This window comes from Paroedura picta, chromosome 13, assembly GCF_049243985.1.
Source record: "Paroedura picta isolate Pp20150507F chromosome 13, Ppicta_v3.0, whole genome shotgun sequence".
In the NCBI taxonomy this organism is placed as follows: domain Eukaryota; kingdom Metazoa; phylum Chordata; class Lepidosauria; order Squamata; family Gekkonidae; genus Paroedura; species Paroedura picta.
In genome coordinates, this window is record NC_135381.1 from 18,074,936 (window position 1) to 18,093,959 (window position 19,024).

The 19,024-nt window shown below is 46.2% G+C and overlaps 1 protein-coding gene across 2 annotated transcripts in view; it reads right to left on the reverse strand.

Moving 5' to 3' along the window:
* The window catches only part of LOC143822709 (gamma-aminobutyric acid receptor subunit gamma-4), a 41,980-nt gene that overhangs the window by 11,252 nt on the left and 11,704 nt on the right, over positions 1 to 19,024 (reverse strand). For both annotated transcript variants that reach the window (XM_077308174.1, XM_077308175.1), the window contains exons 2-3: positions 16,431 to 16,579; positions 14,254 to 14,321 (exon numbers count right to left, since the gene is read on the reverse strand). In XM_077308174.1, the coding sequence (XP_077164289.1) occupies positions 14,254 to 14,321; positions 16,431 to 16,579 (217 nt within the window). The remainder of the gene's footprint in view (positions 1 to 14,253; positions 14,322 to 16,430; positions 16,580 to 19,024) is intronic.

The following is a 19,024-nucleotide window of genomic DNA, read 5'->3' on the forward strand; positions in this document are numbered from 1 at the left end:
AGATGATTTTTTTTGGTATTCAGAGTTAGTGTGGCAAATCATTTTCCGTAACCGAGAAATTCTGACAAGCTGAAAGTTTTGACTTCATCTTGTTAACTAAAGAATCATTGCCTGGGGGAACTGCTGTGCACTGTGTGTATGTATATGTGTGTGTCTGAGTGGGGAGTGGTGGTGTCATTCTTTGTGGGGAGGAAGGCTGTCTGCCACAATGGGCAATTTGCCCATGTCCTCTCTTCTTACCATTAGCACTTATCTCAGCTCCATGGAGATCAAAACCCTCACTGGCTGAATATTATAATGGCCAGTTTTTGAGGCATATAATCACGAGTGGCTTCAATTAAGGGTCCCCAACCTTGTTGAATCTGAGGGCACTTCTGGAATTTTGAGGAAGGGTAGTCGACACCACCACAAAATGACTCACAAAATGGCTGCTATGGGGTGGGGGTGGGGGCAATCTCAAGACTCTGGGAATCTTCAAATCAAGCATCCTTCTACAGTAGAGCAGATACAAAGCAGCTCTCCTTAAAAATACCCTGGTGTACCAAAGAGATGGAGGAAATCTGTGACTTGCTCTTTGATTTGGGAACAGATGTGGTTTGGTTTTGCTTTCCAAAGAAAGGGAAGGCCTGCTTCAGGCATGACCACAGGGACAAATTACCAAGCCCAGACATAAGAAAGTCTGTGTTGCCAACTCTGATTTGGGGAATTCCTGGAGATTTGGGGGCAATGCCTGAGGAGGGTGCTCTGTGAGGACGCGATGCCACAGTGGTCATTTTCCAAAGCTCCCATTTCCACCAGGAAGTTCATGCCTGTCATCTTGAGATCAGTTTTAGTTCTGAGAGAACTTGGCAGCCCCTGTCTATGGCCAAGCTGAGGACGCATATCTGTGACACATCTGCTTGGTCTGAGCTCAGCACTTTGCTAGTCAGCCAATTGGGAGGGAGTGATACAAATCTCCTTGTTTTCTTTGGGTTTCATCCCCAAGATTGAAGAAGCAAGTAAGTGCCATAATGAAACGAACTGCCAAGACTCACCCTGGAGATCACTAATTTACATATAATTGATCTATCTTTTGCTAATTCCCTCTTGGCTAGGAGGACAAAGGGCCAGTCTAAGAAAAGCATTACATTCTTCTCCTTACTGTGGTTCTGAGTGCAATGTACAGACAAGTTAGTCTGGTTTCTATTATCAATTGAGCTACACCGTGATAGAAATCCTGACTTAAAAGCAAAATGTATCTTTTGCACCGATTCTGATCTTATGTAAGCAATACAATATCTCCCTTCCTTTGCTTTTTTTGTTTCTTTCCATGTGAGGCTGCAAGAGCCAGGGCAGCTATCTCAGCACCCGTTTACAATGTGTAAAACAGGGGTAGTCAAACTGCGGCCCTCCAGATGTCCATGGACTACAATTCCCAGAATGCTGGCAGGGGCTTCTGGGAATTGTAGTCCATGGACATCTGGAGGGCCACAGTTTGACTACCCCTGGTGTAAAACAATCCTGACTGGAGTTAGATGGCGTCAAGCATTGTCCCTGATGTAAAAGAACAGCCAAAGGAGTCCTCTGGCCATCCTGAAGACAGACCAGAGAGGCCCAGCAGGATGGTGAAGAAGTTCTTCAGCAAAGAAATTTGGCTGTGCTCCAGAAACCTCCACATATCCCATCACTGGGAAATCCTCTTCCTCTCCCCCAGGCCACTCTTTTCAGCTTATTGTTGCTCTGTAGAGATGCACTGATGGAGTAGAGAGAATCAGAGGCCCAATTCCACACCTGAGTGGTCTGGTAAGGGAAGCTGTACGGAAAGAAGAGGTCTGCATGGGGAAGTGGGTATGTGTGCTGCTCACCTTTGCCTCCCCGATCATGTGCACATGCATGACATGCCTATAGCTCAGTGGTTCTCAACCTGGCACCTTCTGGGGAATCCCTAAGTTGGTTGCTGCTGCTGCGGCAGAGGCTGGTGATGGCCAGCGGCGGCTGCAGTGGGTGGCGGCCACAAGTGGCGGTGGGTGGTGGTGGCGGGCAGTGGAGGAGCCATGACAATGGCCGCCTTCACGCTGCCTGAACGTTGTGCGCCTGTGCGCGTGCATTCATGCACGTGCACGCTCACACTCGCATGCTGCCTATGCGCCGATCCCGCTGCCATAGTTGGGGTCGCCAACTCAGAGCGGTTGAGAACCGCTGCTCTAGCTGGTTTCATTCTAGGGTATTTGCTGGCTGCCTACAGACGGATTCTCCTCTTAGCATCTCGGAGCCCTGCAGTGGGATCAGTTTTTAATCCACCGCTTGATTGGCTGATTGTCATAGAGCCTTGTCCTGAAATGAAGACGGTGCACAAGAAGAGAAAAGGTGGCCTCTTCTTGAGTAGGAGTTGCATGCGTCAGGGAGAGCATAAGAGGGATCACAGCCCACACACCTGGCCAAAAAGGCAAGGTGTGGCTCCCTCTCTGTTTTATCCGGAAGTGCCTTTGCTGATTCCCTGCCTGTTATTCTAAAGCAAATTCCCTTGCATGGCTGCAGCTTGTTTTCCCTTTCAGGTGCCCACTCACGGGCATTTGCCGCAGTGATCCCTCAGGCTCCATAGGCTCTGTGTGCCATGTGGGATTAATGCCATCCACCGTTGCTTTGTGCCAGGGGCTAATGGTACCGCCTGTCCCCATCCGACTTCGGTGTGGATTTGGGCAGCCACAGCAGAAGGACATCTCTGGTCTCTCCAGGTGACACCTTCCTTTTCCATCATGTTCAGTGCCGCAGTCCTCTCCGCAGCACAGTTTCTCTGCATCAGGAGCATCGAGCCATTTTTTAAATAAAGGGACCAGAACATGAGTATCAATCACCAGACCAAGAACCTTGATCTTGCCAAGAACCTTGAGGCTGGCACAGACTGTACCGGATGCTCCACTGATTAGAGATAACACTGCCTTCTCTCGTAGTTGTGGGATGGGTCATCTGCAGGTCTCTTATTCAAAAGCCTGTAGCTCCAGCTTTGAGAAAAGGCAGTGGCTGGAGGGCTTTTCTATGACTGCCCAGGCACAACAGGGTGCCTTGAGAATTTGCAGGGCAGGGGCTTCTAGAAGAGCAACCTCGGCTCAGGGCTACTGTGGCCTCATGCCCCCCTCCTCTTCCTGTGCCAGAAGACAGCCCTGGGCAGAGGCTGCAGTTGCCAACTGGTGAATAAGACAGGGGACAGAATGCAAGAGTCATGAAGTTATCAGTAAAATCACCACGACATGCCATAAATCATATGAAGGCAGAGGGAAAAGTAATCTCAAGCCCTTTACAAGTTGCAAGCTTTGTTGTTGTCATCATTATAGTGCTGTTTGAGTTGCCAACAGTCCTGGAGAAAACTGTCCTGTCCTTTTAAACCAAGGCTTAATGCATGGAAATGGGCTGGTGAAGCCTTTTCAGGCTATGGAGGTAAACAATGTCATTTGCTTTTTGCTGCAATTCAAGCTGATGTTAAAGGGACAGCTGATTTTAAAACTGCCAGCTCCCTAAGTACCATCTGTGGGCATGGTCCATTTCTATTAGAAGCCAGACTTCTGCCCCAAGGTACTTGCAGTCTACAATTTGCCCTAGGGGAGTCAAGAGAACAATGGGGATGGGGGAAGTGGTGGAGACAAGTAGGGGAAAAGTGCAACTGTGGAGCAAGGTTTGGGAAAAGTCGAAATTCTAATGCTAAATCAATATTCAATGCAGTTTGTGCAGTGACTGTGTTTTGCATGAGGCCGCCCAGGTGTACATAATTAATCTGAAGTGTGTAACTAAATGCAGCTCAGGCATACACACACACACACACACACACACACATACACACACACACACACACAGAGGAAAGGGGCCAGTGCTAAACATTGGCATACCTTTTAATTTGGACCTGGAAAATGAAAGGACTGTTTTTCTCCCCTGGGCAATAAACCAGAAATTAAAATGCTCCAGAGTAAGGACTGGAGAATTAATTTACCTTGCAAAAATCAAGCCTTGGGAAACATCAAGGGGTGCTGTTGATATAGACAAAGGACATTCAGGGTGCTTGAGAAGGGGGGTCTCCTTTTTCATGGGTTTCTGCAAAGACTCATTTCCTGATGGAGAACATAAATAATCTGGAAGTCTTACCTGGATGAAAGGTAGACTTGTCTGACTGCTGTTGGTAACCACATCCTCTCCAGGGTGGCTGTAGGTGGCCCATTTGGACTGCCTACATTTAGGTTCCTTAGCTGTTGACTGACTAGCAAGGTATCCCTTAGCTGCTACTGCGGGAGGTTGCTCTTTGAAACAAGCAGAGCCAAGTATCCCATGGCTACCCTCTCCCACGGTCTGGAGTCACACATCAACAGGCTGTCCTGTGCCTGTTGCTCCAATGCACTATAGAGGGATCCCTAACCCATGCTCTGTCTGACCTTCTACCACCCTTATGCTGGCTGTTATAAACTAAACTAGGTAGGCAAGGGAGTTACCTGAAATAGCATGCCATGAATTATGATGGGGAATTATTAATATTTAAAGTGACAGGAGCAAGAGGCCAATAACAGCAAGATTTCATCTCTTGTGCATACCAGGGTCCAAATGCAGGAACTGAGGCAGATTAATATTGAATGCAAATATATTTGCATTTAAAAACAAATCCTAAACAATTTAACACACACACACACAGACACAAGCATTCAGAGAGAAATAAAGATTATAGCATCCAAGATAAAGGAATTAACTTGGAGGCAAGAAAAGCATACAATCTGTCCAGCAGAGGGGGGGGGGGGGTAGCAAGGGGCAGACACTTAGTCCAGCCTAAGGTCTGGGCGGTCAGTCTTGAAGACAGGAGACCGAGACAGGATGACAAAACTGTCCAGCAGTATGATGGGTGATCTGAAATGGTCCTGGATCACAAGCACACTTTGGATTGGCAAACCCTTCTTAGGGGGAGGGTTGTTCATGGAACATGATGGCATTATCCAGGGGTAAGACACTGGGGAAATTGCATGGCTGGGTGAGGAGATGGGTGATAATGGACATAAAGAAAGGAAACCATCATGTCTCAATAGGTATGTCTGGGGCTTTCTATAGACTAGATCTTTGGGGTGGGGGAGAGATTTCCCCTGGCAGATTGGCTTAGGATGAGTCAGAGGTGTGAAGACAAAGACAAGACAAGAGATCCCCCAGAAGCTTCCAGGTGAACTTGACTCTGCCGGCCCCTTGATCAGCAATGCAATATGGGGAGGGGGGAATGCAGGACGTGACACAAGCTGCAGCTGTCATGTTGCACCTGTCGCTTGGGTCAAACTGGAGAGAAGATGGAGTCTGGCCAAGATTGCTCTCGGTGGACCATGAAAGCACAATGTCTGGCTTTGGCATAAGCCTAGACTAATGAACGGTGCCACGGGTCGTTGGGCGCAATGTGCGGGTCCATAGATGTGGGGTTCTGCCACGCATAACAGTGGCAACTGATATAAGGTGACCAGATTGTCTCACTTTTGGAGGGACATCTGGGGGTACCTGGCAAATTGTACTTATGTTGAAATTTAAATATATATATAATACAATACTATTTTTGCATTCTATGCGTTCTATGAAAATATTTGTTGCACCATATAGACCAAATTTTTAATCAAGAACTCCCCCGGTCAAGGGTGTCCCGCTTTACCAATGTTAGAATCTGGTCACCTTAAACTGATAGGTTGTTGGACATAGGCTAGCAAGACAATCTGGATTCAAAGGCTCCCTAAAATGTGCTGTGTGGGCACAAGAAGTTAACTTGCTCCCGAAGGGTCACTTACAGAGACACTCTGCCCGCATGACACTGGCACTTTCTGACATCGTGCAGGCCCGGTTCCACACCAGCTGTTCTTCTTCTGGCCTCGCTTTCTCCTCCTTAGCAGGTGCAGCCTGACACCATCCGTGCCAGACCACAGTGGCCTAGATGCATATGTTTAGCTCCTGATTAGCAGTAATCACCCAAGGGACCAAGAGTCCTTGAGTCGAGACATGACATCAGACAAACTTTTCTCAGAGAAATGCAAGCTGTCTGTGCTTTCTAAGAGATTGTTTTCTTTTTCAAATAAAGGTGCAGAAAGTCTAGGTTCAAAAGGCAGGCAGGGCAGAGTCAATAAGGTGCATGTGTGTGTGCTTGCTCATTTGGTAAGCTGCTGCAAAGCAGGCAGGGCTTCTGTGCTATCTGCTTAGAAACACGGAAGGGCTCATAAAGGCCATCTAGTCCAACGCCCTGCTCAGTGCAGGATCAGCATAAAGCAGAGGTTCCCAAACTGAGGCCTGTGGCCCTCCAACCTGCTTGTCTGCTGCTATCACCCTCAGGGCATTTCCCCTCTGACCCGTGCTGTTCTTCCTGCCTCAAGAGGAACCATCTACTGCTATTCATCCTGTCCCTTTCTTGCAAAAAATACAATAGCAATATTGGGGCATGCTAATGCGGCCCCATGAGCCAAAAGGTTGGGGACCCCTGGCCTAAAGCATCCATGATAAGTACCCATCCAACTGCTGCTTGAAAACTGCTTGCTGACCTCCTCTATGGTGAGGCCATGTGATGGATCAAAGTTCATGAAAGAGCCCAGCACCTCACATCAAAGAATGGATAGTCTTCAGTTAGAATAGGACTCTGCCCTCTAGCACACTGGAAACGTGCCAAAGGAACTGCACTTCATAAGCCCTCTCTTTGAGCCAGATTCAGTAGTTTTTGGAAGGCTCCAGTAGAAGCTGGAGACAGAGGAGAGGCAGCAGAGCTTAAAAATCTAGCACAGATACTGTCTGATGGGGCACATTTGCTATTTTTTAAAAGGAACACTGAGGGGATCCCTCTTTGGACAGAGAAGGTTCTCATGCACAGGACTGATAACAGAAATGCAAACAGTGAATCTGGATAAACAAAGTTCAAGTCAAATGGCACCTTTAAGAACAACACTTTTAATCCAGATGTGTTTGCCCCACAACAGATGTTCCTCCCCAGAGGATATCACAGGAAAAGCTTAGTGCAGTTCATGCCAGATTTATTTATTTTTTTTGGAAAGCCTTACCCTTTATCACTTTTATATACGGACAAAATTATACATCTTAGGGGCAGTCAGGCTCATTTGTTAATTTCTCATGAATTTAGGAGAGGGCTAACTTTTTTTAAGGGCAAAAGACTCACACAGGGGGGACTGGTGCTGTCCCACTGCCTTATTTCACTACATCCCCTTCCCTCATAGACTGAATCCTTTCACAGCTCATTTCCAAGTTTGAAGAGGCGAAAAAAGTGGCTGGCATGAACTGATTCAGTTTCGGGGACAGGTGCACAGGAGATCCTCTCTAGCCCCTTCTTTAACAGCACTGCCAAAAAGTGGTAGCTTCAGGCTGCCCATTTTCAAATCAACAAATCGCTCTCCATGGAGGGAAACACTGAAGAGCCATAAAGTGTCCATTTAGCTGCTCGACACATTGCCCTTCCTTTGCTGATTCACCTTTTACATCTGAGCCATGTGGTGACCCCACGGTCTCGTTGGCTGGCTGTCTGCTATAGATGGACTCCAGGCCTTTTGTATGATTCATTTTCTCTCATTCACAACTTGCGGCTCAGAGTTCTGCTGTATCGCCGCGGTCTACATTTGCTTTGTTAGGGTCTGTGCTCTTCTTGTTTGCTTTCATTTGGGAAAAGCTGCTGTCCAGATCTTGATGGGAACAGCTCTGCAACTCTGCTCATTCAAGTTTAGCACAGACCGGATTTGTAATTTATCTACCTTAATCATATTTGAATGCCCTTTGCCCTTGGTTCACGGTCCGGAGAGTATACAACAGCACACAAAAGTGAATGCTTAAGATTGACCAGTTTCAGCGGAGTCTGGCTGTAGATTCCCCCCTCCCCGGCACCCGCCCCCCCGTTCTCAAAGTGGCGCTGCTTCTGGTAGGCTCTGCTCCCATGAAAGCTGGTTCCTCCCTCCACTTAGTTAGTATGCACCACAGCAACCACAGCAAAGAGGTTCAGCATTATGGCTTTAAGAAGGTTTTTATTGTTTGCTGAAGAACTGCTGATGGCTTATTGAAAACACATGTTGGGAGGTTTAACAGCAAAGGGGTCTCTTCACCCCTCTGAATAAGCAATTGACAATGAAACAGGGATTAGCTGAGCCTGCTCTAGTGGAAGGCAGAGGTGGGAGGGGGGGCTTTGAGGTGGCTCAATGGGTCTCCATTGTCCTCTTCCTTCAGCATTCCCCCTTACAACCAAGTGGGGAAGGAGGAGAGAGAGCAGAGAGAGGTCTGTTGTTCCCTGTTCAGTCGACTTCCACAGCGGTTTATGGCCCTATTTGCCAGATCCTGCCAAACATACAGATGGGGTGTTGAGTCAGCCATTAAATCAAACTTAGATTGGTTTGTGATGTGGCAGGTTTTCCTTCCTCCAATAGTCTGACTTTGCAACAAGTCAGTTGCAGACTGAGCTGGCATGGCCAGCTGGGGATACCAGTTAAAGTTTTCGACTAGCATTTGGGAGACCCAGGCTGATTCTGCACTTACTTTGTTTTTTTCCGTTGTGGATTCAGCTGAATTCAGATCAATTTGAACTCAGGTCTTCCTCTACCCCCGCCCCCCAATTGAAACAGAAAGTGTTCTGCACTTGATTGGGGAAGCTCAGAGTGGGAGCCAAGTGCAGCAGGAGGCTCTTTTTTCTTTTCTTGAAGGGGGGAGGATTGGAAACAGCAGAGGAGGGGGGGGAATAAATCCAAGAGGCAAATCTCTGCTGAAAGAAGTTAGGGCTTCTGGAGCACAGTTACTTTAAGGGAAGCCTTGTAACCTGGAACCAAGTCTTTGAACTGACGCCCTGGCCAATCAGGGAAGACTGCTTTGCTTTGCTGCAAGGGGAGTTAATTAAAAAAAAAAAGCAAAAATCTACACACTTCCTGATGCTGGGTTTTCAAATATTGAGGGTTATATCCACTTCTGGATATCACAGGGGAATTGTAGGGTCACGCCAGATAAATCTTGAATGTTGCAGAGGGAAAATTTAAAGTGCCCAAAATCAAAATGGAAATCGAATTCAGTGTAGACAGGAGGGATTCATTTGAACTGGGACTGGGTAAAAAGCCCTTTGCAGACTACACCCCAGATTCAAATGTCCATGAAGTGTTCTGGGGACCTTAGGCAAGTCGTACTCTCTCTCAGCCTAACCTCCCTCACAGGGTTGTTGTGAGGATAAAATAAAAAATAGACAGTTCAACTCAAACCACCCTGAGCTCCCTGGAGAAAGCCAAGGATAGAAATGAACTAACTAAAATAAAGAGATATTCTCTAGAGATGCTTCTGGACACGGTTGCTTGAAATGGTCTCATCCATGTATCATGGAGAGTCAAGGCTGTGATACAGGAGTGTTTGCCTAATTATATTCAAATGTTAACAAGGACGGACTCATTGCCACTGACGAAAGCCAGACTGAAAATGGAAAACAAATCTAGAGACCGTTTTGGCAGAGTCAAAGCCTAAATAAATAACATAAGAGACTTTTTATCTTCTTATGCTTTATTAAGCCACTGGATAGATTCTGTCTCTTTCGTCACTGTTTTGGAATCGTCCATTTTTTGTGTGCAGGGGATTGAACTCCCAGCCTCATGGTCAGAGCTTCAGACAGCATGTTGGCTGCCTTACCACCCTGCGCCACAAAAGGCTCATATCAGATGCCTTACCGATCCTGAAAACTGTTAATACAAGAATGTGAGTGTCCCACTTGCTCTGCACTTATGGAAATTAACCTGCAGGGAACTGCCTGGAGCACTGAAGTGGGGGAATTGCTCCAAATCAGAAGAGCACAAAATGGGAGATCTGCAAACAGCTCTTCAGGAAGGGAGCAGAAGTGGTCATGAGCAAAACAGGACTTTGGCCTTTGGGGCCATGCAATTTTTGTTCCCTAGTACACTTGACAGGCCCTTGTTTTTTTCTGACTGATTTCTTCTGTTTCTAGTAGCCATAAAGCCAAGCAGATCCAAAGAGTCTGCCTGCCCTTGACACCCAACAGAGCTGCCATCCATAACTATAAAACCATTCCAAAGCAAAACAGCCACAAATCCTGCCAATAAACTACAGCAGTCAGCAAAAATATAATTGAAAAACAGGCTCTTTCTGGACCTCGCTTCCCCTACCCACGCCTCCGCATGTGCCCACTCATGTGAACACGATTAATCCTGGACTGTTTTGCAAATGATTTACCAAAAGCAGAAAGAAAGAAAGAAAAGTTAAGGATATGATTTGCAAAGGACTCTTATTAGCACTACATCAAAATAACTCTGTTAAGCTGAAGAAATGTAGAACAGCTGATAAAGCCTAAAGTTTACCTAGGAGGGAGAAAAAAAACTTTCAAGGGGCTATTTGGCCCAAAGTCACTGTTTTAGATTATGCAGGATGTAGGTGTAGCTCTAGTTCAGTGGTTCTCAACCTGGGGGTCAGGCCCCCTTGGGGGTCAAATGACCCTTTGACAGGGGTCGTGGCAAGGCAAGTTGCTTGGCTAGGGGGGGGTCTACACAACAGCCTTGCAGGGTAGATTAAGATAGAACATTTGTCTGTCTGGAGCAGTGGAAAAGAGCAAGATTGTCATGGTGGGACAAGAGGCAGAACTGGACTGAGAACCCCCAGAAAAAAAACCAATTCATATACCTAATCATGAACAATGGATCTTCATGCCATTGGTCAGTTTTGGTTTAATTCCAGTGAAAGAACACTGGCATAATTTTATGGTTGGGGGTCACCACATCATGAGGAACTGTATTAAAGGGTCGTGGCATTAGGAAGGTTGAGAAACTCTGCTGTAGTTCCTTCCTGAGGAAAGCTGGGATAGATATTGGATAGGGATAGTAGATCGCTTAAGGCAGTTTTCCCCAACCACCGGGCCATGGCTCCCTCTCCCCGCCCACCCCAGTAAGAAACTTCCCAGGCCGCAAGCAAATCGGCCACAAAAGTGGACGATTAGCTTGCGGACTGGCAAGCTTCTTTTTGTGTGGAGGGGAGAGGGAAGCAGGGCCGCGCATGCGCAACGTGCATGTGCGGTCACAAACGCACATGCACGGCACTCCCGCGCATGGCGCAAATGCGCATGTGCGACCCGGTTGCATTCAAATGTTAATTTAGTTTCGAAAAAGACCCAAAGACACAACAAACTGGCTGTTCAATTCCCCCACAATTTAGCATCCGTCTTTTCTGAGAAGAGATTGCATCTAAGGCATATTTGCTGCTCAGAGATCCCCCCTCAAGGACACTCATCAGTGTCACTTGACCTGAAAGTGTGGAGCACAGGCTTCATGGACCAAAGCAAAATGTCATTTGGCTATTGGACCAAAGCAAAATGTCAGTCATGCACCCTATCCCCAATGAGATGGACATCACCTACTGCATTGGATTAAAATTCCTCTTGATATTTTGACCAGATGTCCCCCAAGAGGTGAAGAGAAGGACATCCTTTTCTCTTTCAGAGCAGATCTGTACCGCTGAGACCTTCCCGGTACCTCCCTTCCTGCTGCTCTGAAATTACAGCTCTTGTCCTGCTCAGCTTTTGCATCTCTTTAGAGACAGTCTGAACAATGACAACACAGGCTCTGCCTCCACTGAATGATTGATGGTAGAGAGCTCAAAAGACATGCCCAGCGCAAAGCTCCAGATCAGCAGTTGAGTTTGGCACATTGCCGACTTCTCTTTGTGGTGTAGGCTCCCTGCCCTCTATGTCACATCACCCCCTACCCAAGATGTCAGCTGTTTGTAAGATCCTGGGCTGTCAGATAAATGCAAAGGAAAGGCTGAGCCTTCATCAAAGGACAAGGCTTTCCTATGCTAGATACATCTGCATCTTCTAGGAAAGGAACTCTGAGCCAGCTGTGATTCAGGTGCATTGCTGTCCCATGGGGCTCACAACCCTCTGCATTGGCCCACTCCTGCCAACCATGCATTTTAACAAATGCTGTGGTCGAGGTGATTTTCCACCTGAACACTTCTGCACATCACAGTGAGAGTCACCAGATGTGTGCCATTTTCGCCATGGGAATAGAGTCCAGTTTTCAAGCACTGTCCTGGTCTTTGACGCTCCTGGTTCACCCAGCATGCTTAGCTAGATATCCTGGTCAACAACTTCCCTCTCTAGAAGTTTGACCCAGTTTATGGGAAAAGACAAAATACCAGAAACAAGCAGGGCTGTGACCTTGAAATGCTTGCTGAGTGGAATTCAGTGGGTGGAAAAGCAACAATCATTATGTTTTGGAGTTTTAAAAAGCAACAATTTGCTGACATACAATAGAGTTTAAAATATTCCTTTTTAAAATATTTTTAAATGATAAAATGTAACTTCTGAAACTTCCAAGTTTTGATGTTTTTCCCAAAGGGGCAAGGACTTGTTCTCTGCTACACCAAAGGGTAAGACTAGATCTGAAAGGCTTAACTAACAGGAGGACCCTGGGCGTTAGGGGGTCTCGTTTGCTGGCTTGATGTTTTCAAACAGGGAAAGGGCTTATGATAATGGGAAGGACAGCCCTATTGCTTACCAACTTGTCCTGCAATTCGAAATGTCTAGTGAGGCTCTTTCTCTAGCTTTAGAGGAGAAACTGGTCACAATAAGAAAGGTCCTTCTTTGTGGTGGAGCCCTCCTGATGGAATTTCCTCCCCACAGACTATTGACACATTCTCTCTGGGTCATCGGATGCCAGAAGAAGACCATCCTTTTGCGGAGCTTTAGCCAGAGAGACCTGATTTGGTGTGGTTGCTGTAAACAGGGAGCTGTGATTTCTAAGATTCAGCACGCATTTTGCAAGAACATGTCATGTCAGACCAACCTTATCTCTTTTTTCAAGAAAGTGACTATGTTGCTGGATCAGGGGAATGCTGTGCTGCAGGGCAGGGGGGGAGGAAGGTGTGGGCGCCAGCATGCAAGTAGGCGCAAACGCACAGGTGCGGCAGCTCGACAAAGCGGCCAAATGCTCCCAGCGCAGCTAGCACCGTGCTGCAGGGGGGGAGGGAGGCGCAAGCACCGGTGGGCACAAATGCGCCGGTGCGGCAGCTCCGCACATGCACATTTGCACGGCAGTTCCACGCATGCCCGTTTGCACCTGCCGGTGCACCGGCACCTGGGCCACCCTCTCCCCCCTCCCCCCCCGCGGACCATTCACTGGCCCGAAAAATGTTGGGGGCTGCTGATATAGAGGATGGAGTGGAGCTGTTCTCTCTTGTCCCAGAGGGATGGACCAGAACCAATGGGATGAAATTAATTTTAAAAAAATCCCGTCTCAACATCCGGAAGATGTTCCTGACAGTTAGAGCGGTTCCTCAGTGGAACAGGCTTCCTCGGGAGGTGGTGGGTTCTCCATCTTTGGAGATTTTTAAACAGAAGCTGGATAGCCATCTGACAGAGGATGATTCTGTGAAGGCTTAAGGGGGTGGCAAGTTACAGTAGATGAGCGATAGGGTTGTGATTGTCCTGCATAGCGCAAGGGGTTGGACTAGATGACCCACGAGGTCCCTTCCAACTCCATTCTTCTGTGATGATTCTATGGTTGCTGTTCTCATTGCCACTCATTGGATTCATTTTATTATTGCTAGAGTTTGTGAGTGATATTATTATACTGAAAACATGAAGAGACCTTTTACTGAGTCGATTGAGCCTACTGAATCAGAGTATTGTCTCATCAAGGTCAGTACTGTCTATTCTGACTGGCAGCAGCTCTCCAAAAGTCCTAGGTAGAGATCTTTCACTTCATCTTTACCTGGAAGTGCAGAGGATTGAAGCTGAGGCCTTCCGCATGCAAACCAAATGTCCTGCCATTGAGACACAGCCCACTCCCCTTATTTGTTAGACACCTCAGATGTTCTTTGAAGTGAAAGGTAGGACGTAAATATTTTATCTATACATAAATAAATAAGTGAACTTGCAACTGAGAACGTGTGCCTGTGATGTGGCTGCTCAGGTCTTGCATGACAGACAGAATCAAATGCATAGAAATTACTCAAGGTGCTCAAGGCAAACTGGGTAAACTTTAGTACCCAGAGGAAAGAGCCACAGGATGGAAATGTAGCAAAAGCTTAGGGGAGGGAGGAGGCTAAATCAGTAAGGGAGAAGCAAGCTCTATTCAAAAGGGCGGAAAGGTTGGTGACCAGAGAAGCCAAAGATGAGGTGAACATTGGCAATGGATGCAAAGAGTGGGTTGAGAGTGATGAAAACTTGTTTCCTTATACTGGACAATCCCTTCCACCCCAATCCCTACCCCTGTTCCTATTGCTTTGCACCAATTATCCAGCAGGTTCAACACTCACCATGTGGATCACAGAGACAGGTCCAATGCTGTTTACGTAGATGTCCACATCAATAAAAGTGGGCTTGACTGGAAAAGAGACCCGAAAAGTCATGGATCAGCTATGCAAAAGGTTCCGTGCTAAGGAAGTCATCAAGGGGTGGAAGACATGAGAAACAGAGAGGAAGGCAGGAAAGACCTCTTGCAGGAAATAAGCCTTTCTGTAAAGAGGATACTCTACATGGATGGCCAGTCTTGGTCAATCTCATCAGATCTCAGAAGTTAAGCAGACTTGGGTAGAGACCACCAAGGAGGTCCAGGGTCGCTATGCAGGGGCAGGTGATGGCAAATCACCACTGTTTGTCTCTTGCCTTGGAGACACTGTGGATCTCCAGATGCCCATGGAATTATATTATGCTGGCAGGGGCTCATGGCAATTGTGGTCCATGGACATCTGGAGAGCTACAGTTGGCCATCCCTGCTCTACAGGGTAGCTGAAAACTGGCTGCAACTTGATGGCACTTTCCACAATAAAGAGGATGGGGGAAAAGGCAGTGTCCAGCCACTTGTTGATCCTGCTCAGTTACAGCTGTTATAAAAAACAAAACAAAACCCTGCTCTCTTGTGGGAGGTCTCCCCTTCATACTCATTTAATGACCTGTACATTGACTGACCCATGGGCTTAGAACTAAGCAGAGACTTGCCTGCCATTACAGGCATAAGCTTTCCACTGGCCCTGCTCTCCAGTGCCAAAGAATTGAACGTGGACCCTTATAAACCATGTTTCCTTTGTGTCACAGATTGGTTTCTCCCTAGAGGATGGCGGTAGGGGCCTGAACTCCACAGAGGTGAACTGGGTGTGCAGAAATCAGCTTGGCAAAGGAGGGTGAATAGGTGAGAAGGAGGAGGAATTACCCATGTTTATTATCTCACTCTCTAAGGGCACTTTCACACGCTAAATAATGCAGTTTCAATCCACTTCAGTGATATTTACAAGTGGATTTTGCCATTTCATACAGTAAAATCCAGTTGCAAATTGCATTGGAAGTGGACTGAAAGTGTGTTATTTATTGTCTGTGAAAAACTGCCTTGTAACTAAAGGGTTTTAGAGACCATATTTCCAGTGTGGCTAACTGTTATCCACCAAGATCATTGCCGGTCTCTTGAGAATGTGATGGAGGAATATCATACATGGCTTTGGCACTTCCGTATTAAACTTCCTTGCATATCAGGTGTTCACAAAGCCTTTTCTTTGCCCTAGACTCCCAGAGAGCCACAGTTAATCGGAACCAACCAATACAATTCAACTAGATTGCTAGGCAAAACATTCCTGTAGTTGGGGGTGGAGGGAGCAAAGGGAGCAGAAGGAAACATCAAAGAATTCTATCATTCTTAAAGACAAACCAACATACTGTGACAGAACAGAGTTCCAAAGATGCTGGAGCTTTCTTTGTCCTTATTCATTCCCCCACACAAACCTTCAACGTTACCCAGATTTTGACAAGATCTCAATCCTATCCACCCTAGTAATCATTTTTCCTTTGTGATATCAGCTTTAATTTCCTTTCAGTTTTAAACAAATTAAAGGTTCTATCCCACCTGTTCATGGAGAAACACTCAGAAAAGGGAGGGATGCTTCAGAAGGGTAAGTGGGAAGTTAACAACCAGTGTCACATCCTTCTAAGTCCATTGATTTCATTGGATTTAGGTGTAATTCTGGGCAGGGCTTCCTGGAGTCTCTATTACCCTTATTTGGTTAAGTTGATAATGTCTTGCCTTCAGGTCTCTTCCTGACCTCCAGCACATTACCTTGTGCTGGAAGGTAATAATATACCGCAAAGCAAGAGTGCAAAGACACTCAATTTTGATGAATTGTCCAAGGTGGAGTCAACTGGTTGTTGTAGATTTTCCAGATCGTGTGGCCCTGGTCTGGCAATCTTCCTTCCTGATGTTTTGCCAGTAACTGTGGGTGGCATCTTCAGAGGTAGGACATGGCAAGGTGTGGAGAGATTTGGCAGGGAGAGATTCCCATCTTGCCATGTCCTACCTCTGAAGAGGCGAGCCACAGTGACTGGAAAGATGTCAGGGACCAAAATGGCCAGACCATGGCCACACAGCCCAGAATTTTCTTTGTTTGTTAGGAATCCCCATTCCTCAGAAGAACTCTCATTCCACCAAGACCTTGAGAGCAACACTTACTGCCGATATCAGGCCTCAGTTTGTTGTCATAATTCTGGAGCAGGGAGTTGAGGATGTGGGTAGCATCTGTTTCCTGGGCTCTGGGGGTCAGGACCCACGTTTTATTGGTGCTGAGGTAATCGTAGTCATATTCCTCTGTGCTCTCGGCCCTGCAGAAAACAGGAGGAGTGTAAAAAGAGCAGCACGAGAGAAAAATCCTGCTGGATCAGGCCAAGAGTCCATCTAGTACAGTATTCTATCTCCAGCAGAAGCCTCTCCAATTGACTGTCCTCCAAGTAACTGGTATGCCAGAGGTAGACTGCCTTCAAACAAGGAAGATCCATTTAACTTTCAGGGCTAATAATCATCGATATACTTCTACCTTTACAATAATCTGACCAGCTCCCTTACCAAGGCAACTGAGCTAGTGGCCATCATTATGTCTTGTGGCAGTAAAATCTGTATTCTGGGGTATATGAAGAGGAACTTCCTTTTGTCTGTCCCCTGGCAACTACCTGGTTCAATGCGTGAGCATGAATTATAGTGTTACGAGATAAAGAGGACGTTCTCTCTCAACACAAACAAACCAACAAAAGATAGGTAGAAGTGGGTAGAAAACAGGAGGTTCAAGAGCAGCAAAAAATTGTTCCAAAGCTGCTTCCTCATTAAATGTGGGTAGGAAGTATTCTCTGGGCATATGAACATACACTAAATGTTCCATGAATATATTATAGTTGACATACAAAGAACTTGCAGCTGCAGCCATCATTTTACAGTATCTGTTACCTGGCATGGAGAATGCTGGCATTTCATATTAAGTGGCAATTGACCAGAAGCATATTATATTTAGTATAATGATTCAGCTCATTAAAAAAGGTACATTTTGAAAGCTGATGTCAACATCCAGAGATTTTTCCGTTTCATGGATTAGATCAAAACCGACGTTTACTATCCACCCCCCCCCCCCCCGCTAGTCTGCTTTGCCAGGTCGTTTGAAGGCCACTCGGGTCAACAAGCCTTTTCCAACCTGGCACTTGTCTGTGCTTTTATAGTGGGATGAAAACATTTCATCTTGTTCACTTGTTCATGTCCCGCTGCCAACCTTTTTTACTCTGGTTTGGAGGTGCAACACTTTTCTAGGCCAGAAAGTCTGTCCAGCCACTTATTGGCTCATTGCCCACACACACACAACATTGCACTGCTGAGGGAGGTGGTGTGGGATCGTGGATTGTGGTGACAACTATACCATGGGATCGCCAAAAGTTGGACATGACTGAATGGCTAACAACAACAACAACAACAACAACACATACTCTTTGGTGAAGATTTTCAGAGCAGATTCTAATGAGTAGCCGTGTTGGTCTGAAGCAGCACAATAAAATCAGAGTCCAGTAGCATCTTTAAGACCAACAAAGATTTATTTAGGGCAAGAGCTTTCAAGTGCAAGCACTCAAAAGCTCATGCTCTGAATAAATCTTTGTCGTCTTAAAGGTGCTACTGGACTCTGATTTTATTTTCAGAGCAGTAAGCCTTAAATCTTGACTTCAGATTCTGTGGCAATATTATACAGATGGTCTCATCCGGTATATTTTTTCTGAAGCTACAATATAAAAACCCACACTTCTCTAAATCAGGGTGGAATGTCACTTGTGTTGGGGGTGGCAGCCAAAGTTAAAAAAAAAATTATGCAAGTGCCCTATTGCAGATGCGCAATGGCATCCAACAAGCCCCTTCCATTTAAACCCTTGTGGTTCAGGTTTTACACATGAATTTTTAGCACTAGTTTGGGATCAGAAAGGAATGCAGACCAATTTTGAAACTGACCTGTATTTTTTGGAAACTGACAAGCAGCTGTAAAGCTGTTTTCCATACTGTTGTGAACGAGGGAATTATCTGCTACGGTATTGGCTGCTGTGAAAAATGGGAAGGAGTTACATGATCTCATAATATGGGCGAACATGTTGAGTGTGCAGGATGCATGGTGGAACGCACTGACACTGGCATCACAGGCTGTGACCACTGGCAATGTGTGTGTGTGTCTGCACGTGTGCGGGCTTGTGGAAATTCAGCTGCAACTCTACCATACTTTGTACAAGGCTGCAATGTATATAGGCAAGAAGTCCTCTGGCAGAAGGTTTGAAGAGCATTACAAGCCTTCTGCCACTAAACTGAAAAAAAAATGGAGATATTTTTGCCAATACCCTAGAGCTGCTGCATAGAAAGACTGATTTCCTTTCCTTTCTTGCAAATCAGCCTGGTTTTCTCTTTGTGATTCTCCAAATTGATCTTGCACACTGGTTGTGATCTTAGCAGTTTTTTGAGCCTGTGCTGTGCAGATTGCATTCTGTCCTCCAACTGGAACGATCTCAAGTGATTCTTAAATTTGGTGGTTTGCAGAAGGTCCATGTGGCTCATCTGCTATTTTAATATTAGGTTTCCAGAGACTGCCAAAATGGTTCCCCCCCCCCCACTTTGTTCACTAAAACATGAAAAGGAAAAACATTTTCAAAGCTTTAGACATCCCAGTGTCTGTCTCTGTTTACATCTCATGTCAATTTCATTCCAGGCTGATGATCCCTCTCCTTTATTTTGTTTACAAGCAGAACTGAAATTCT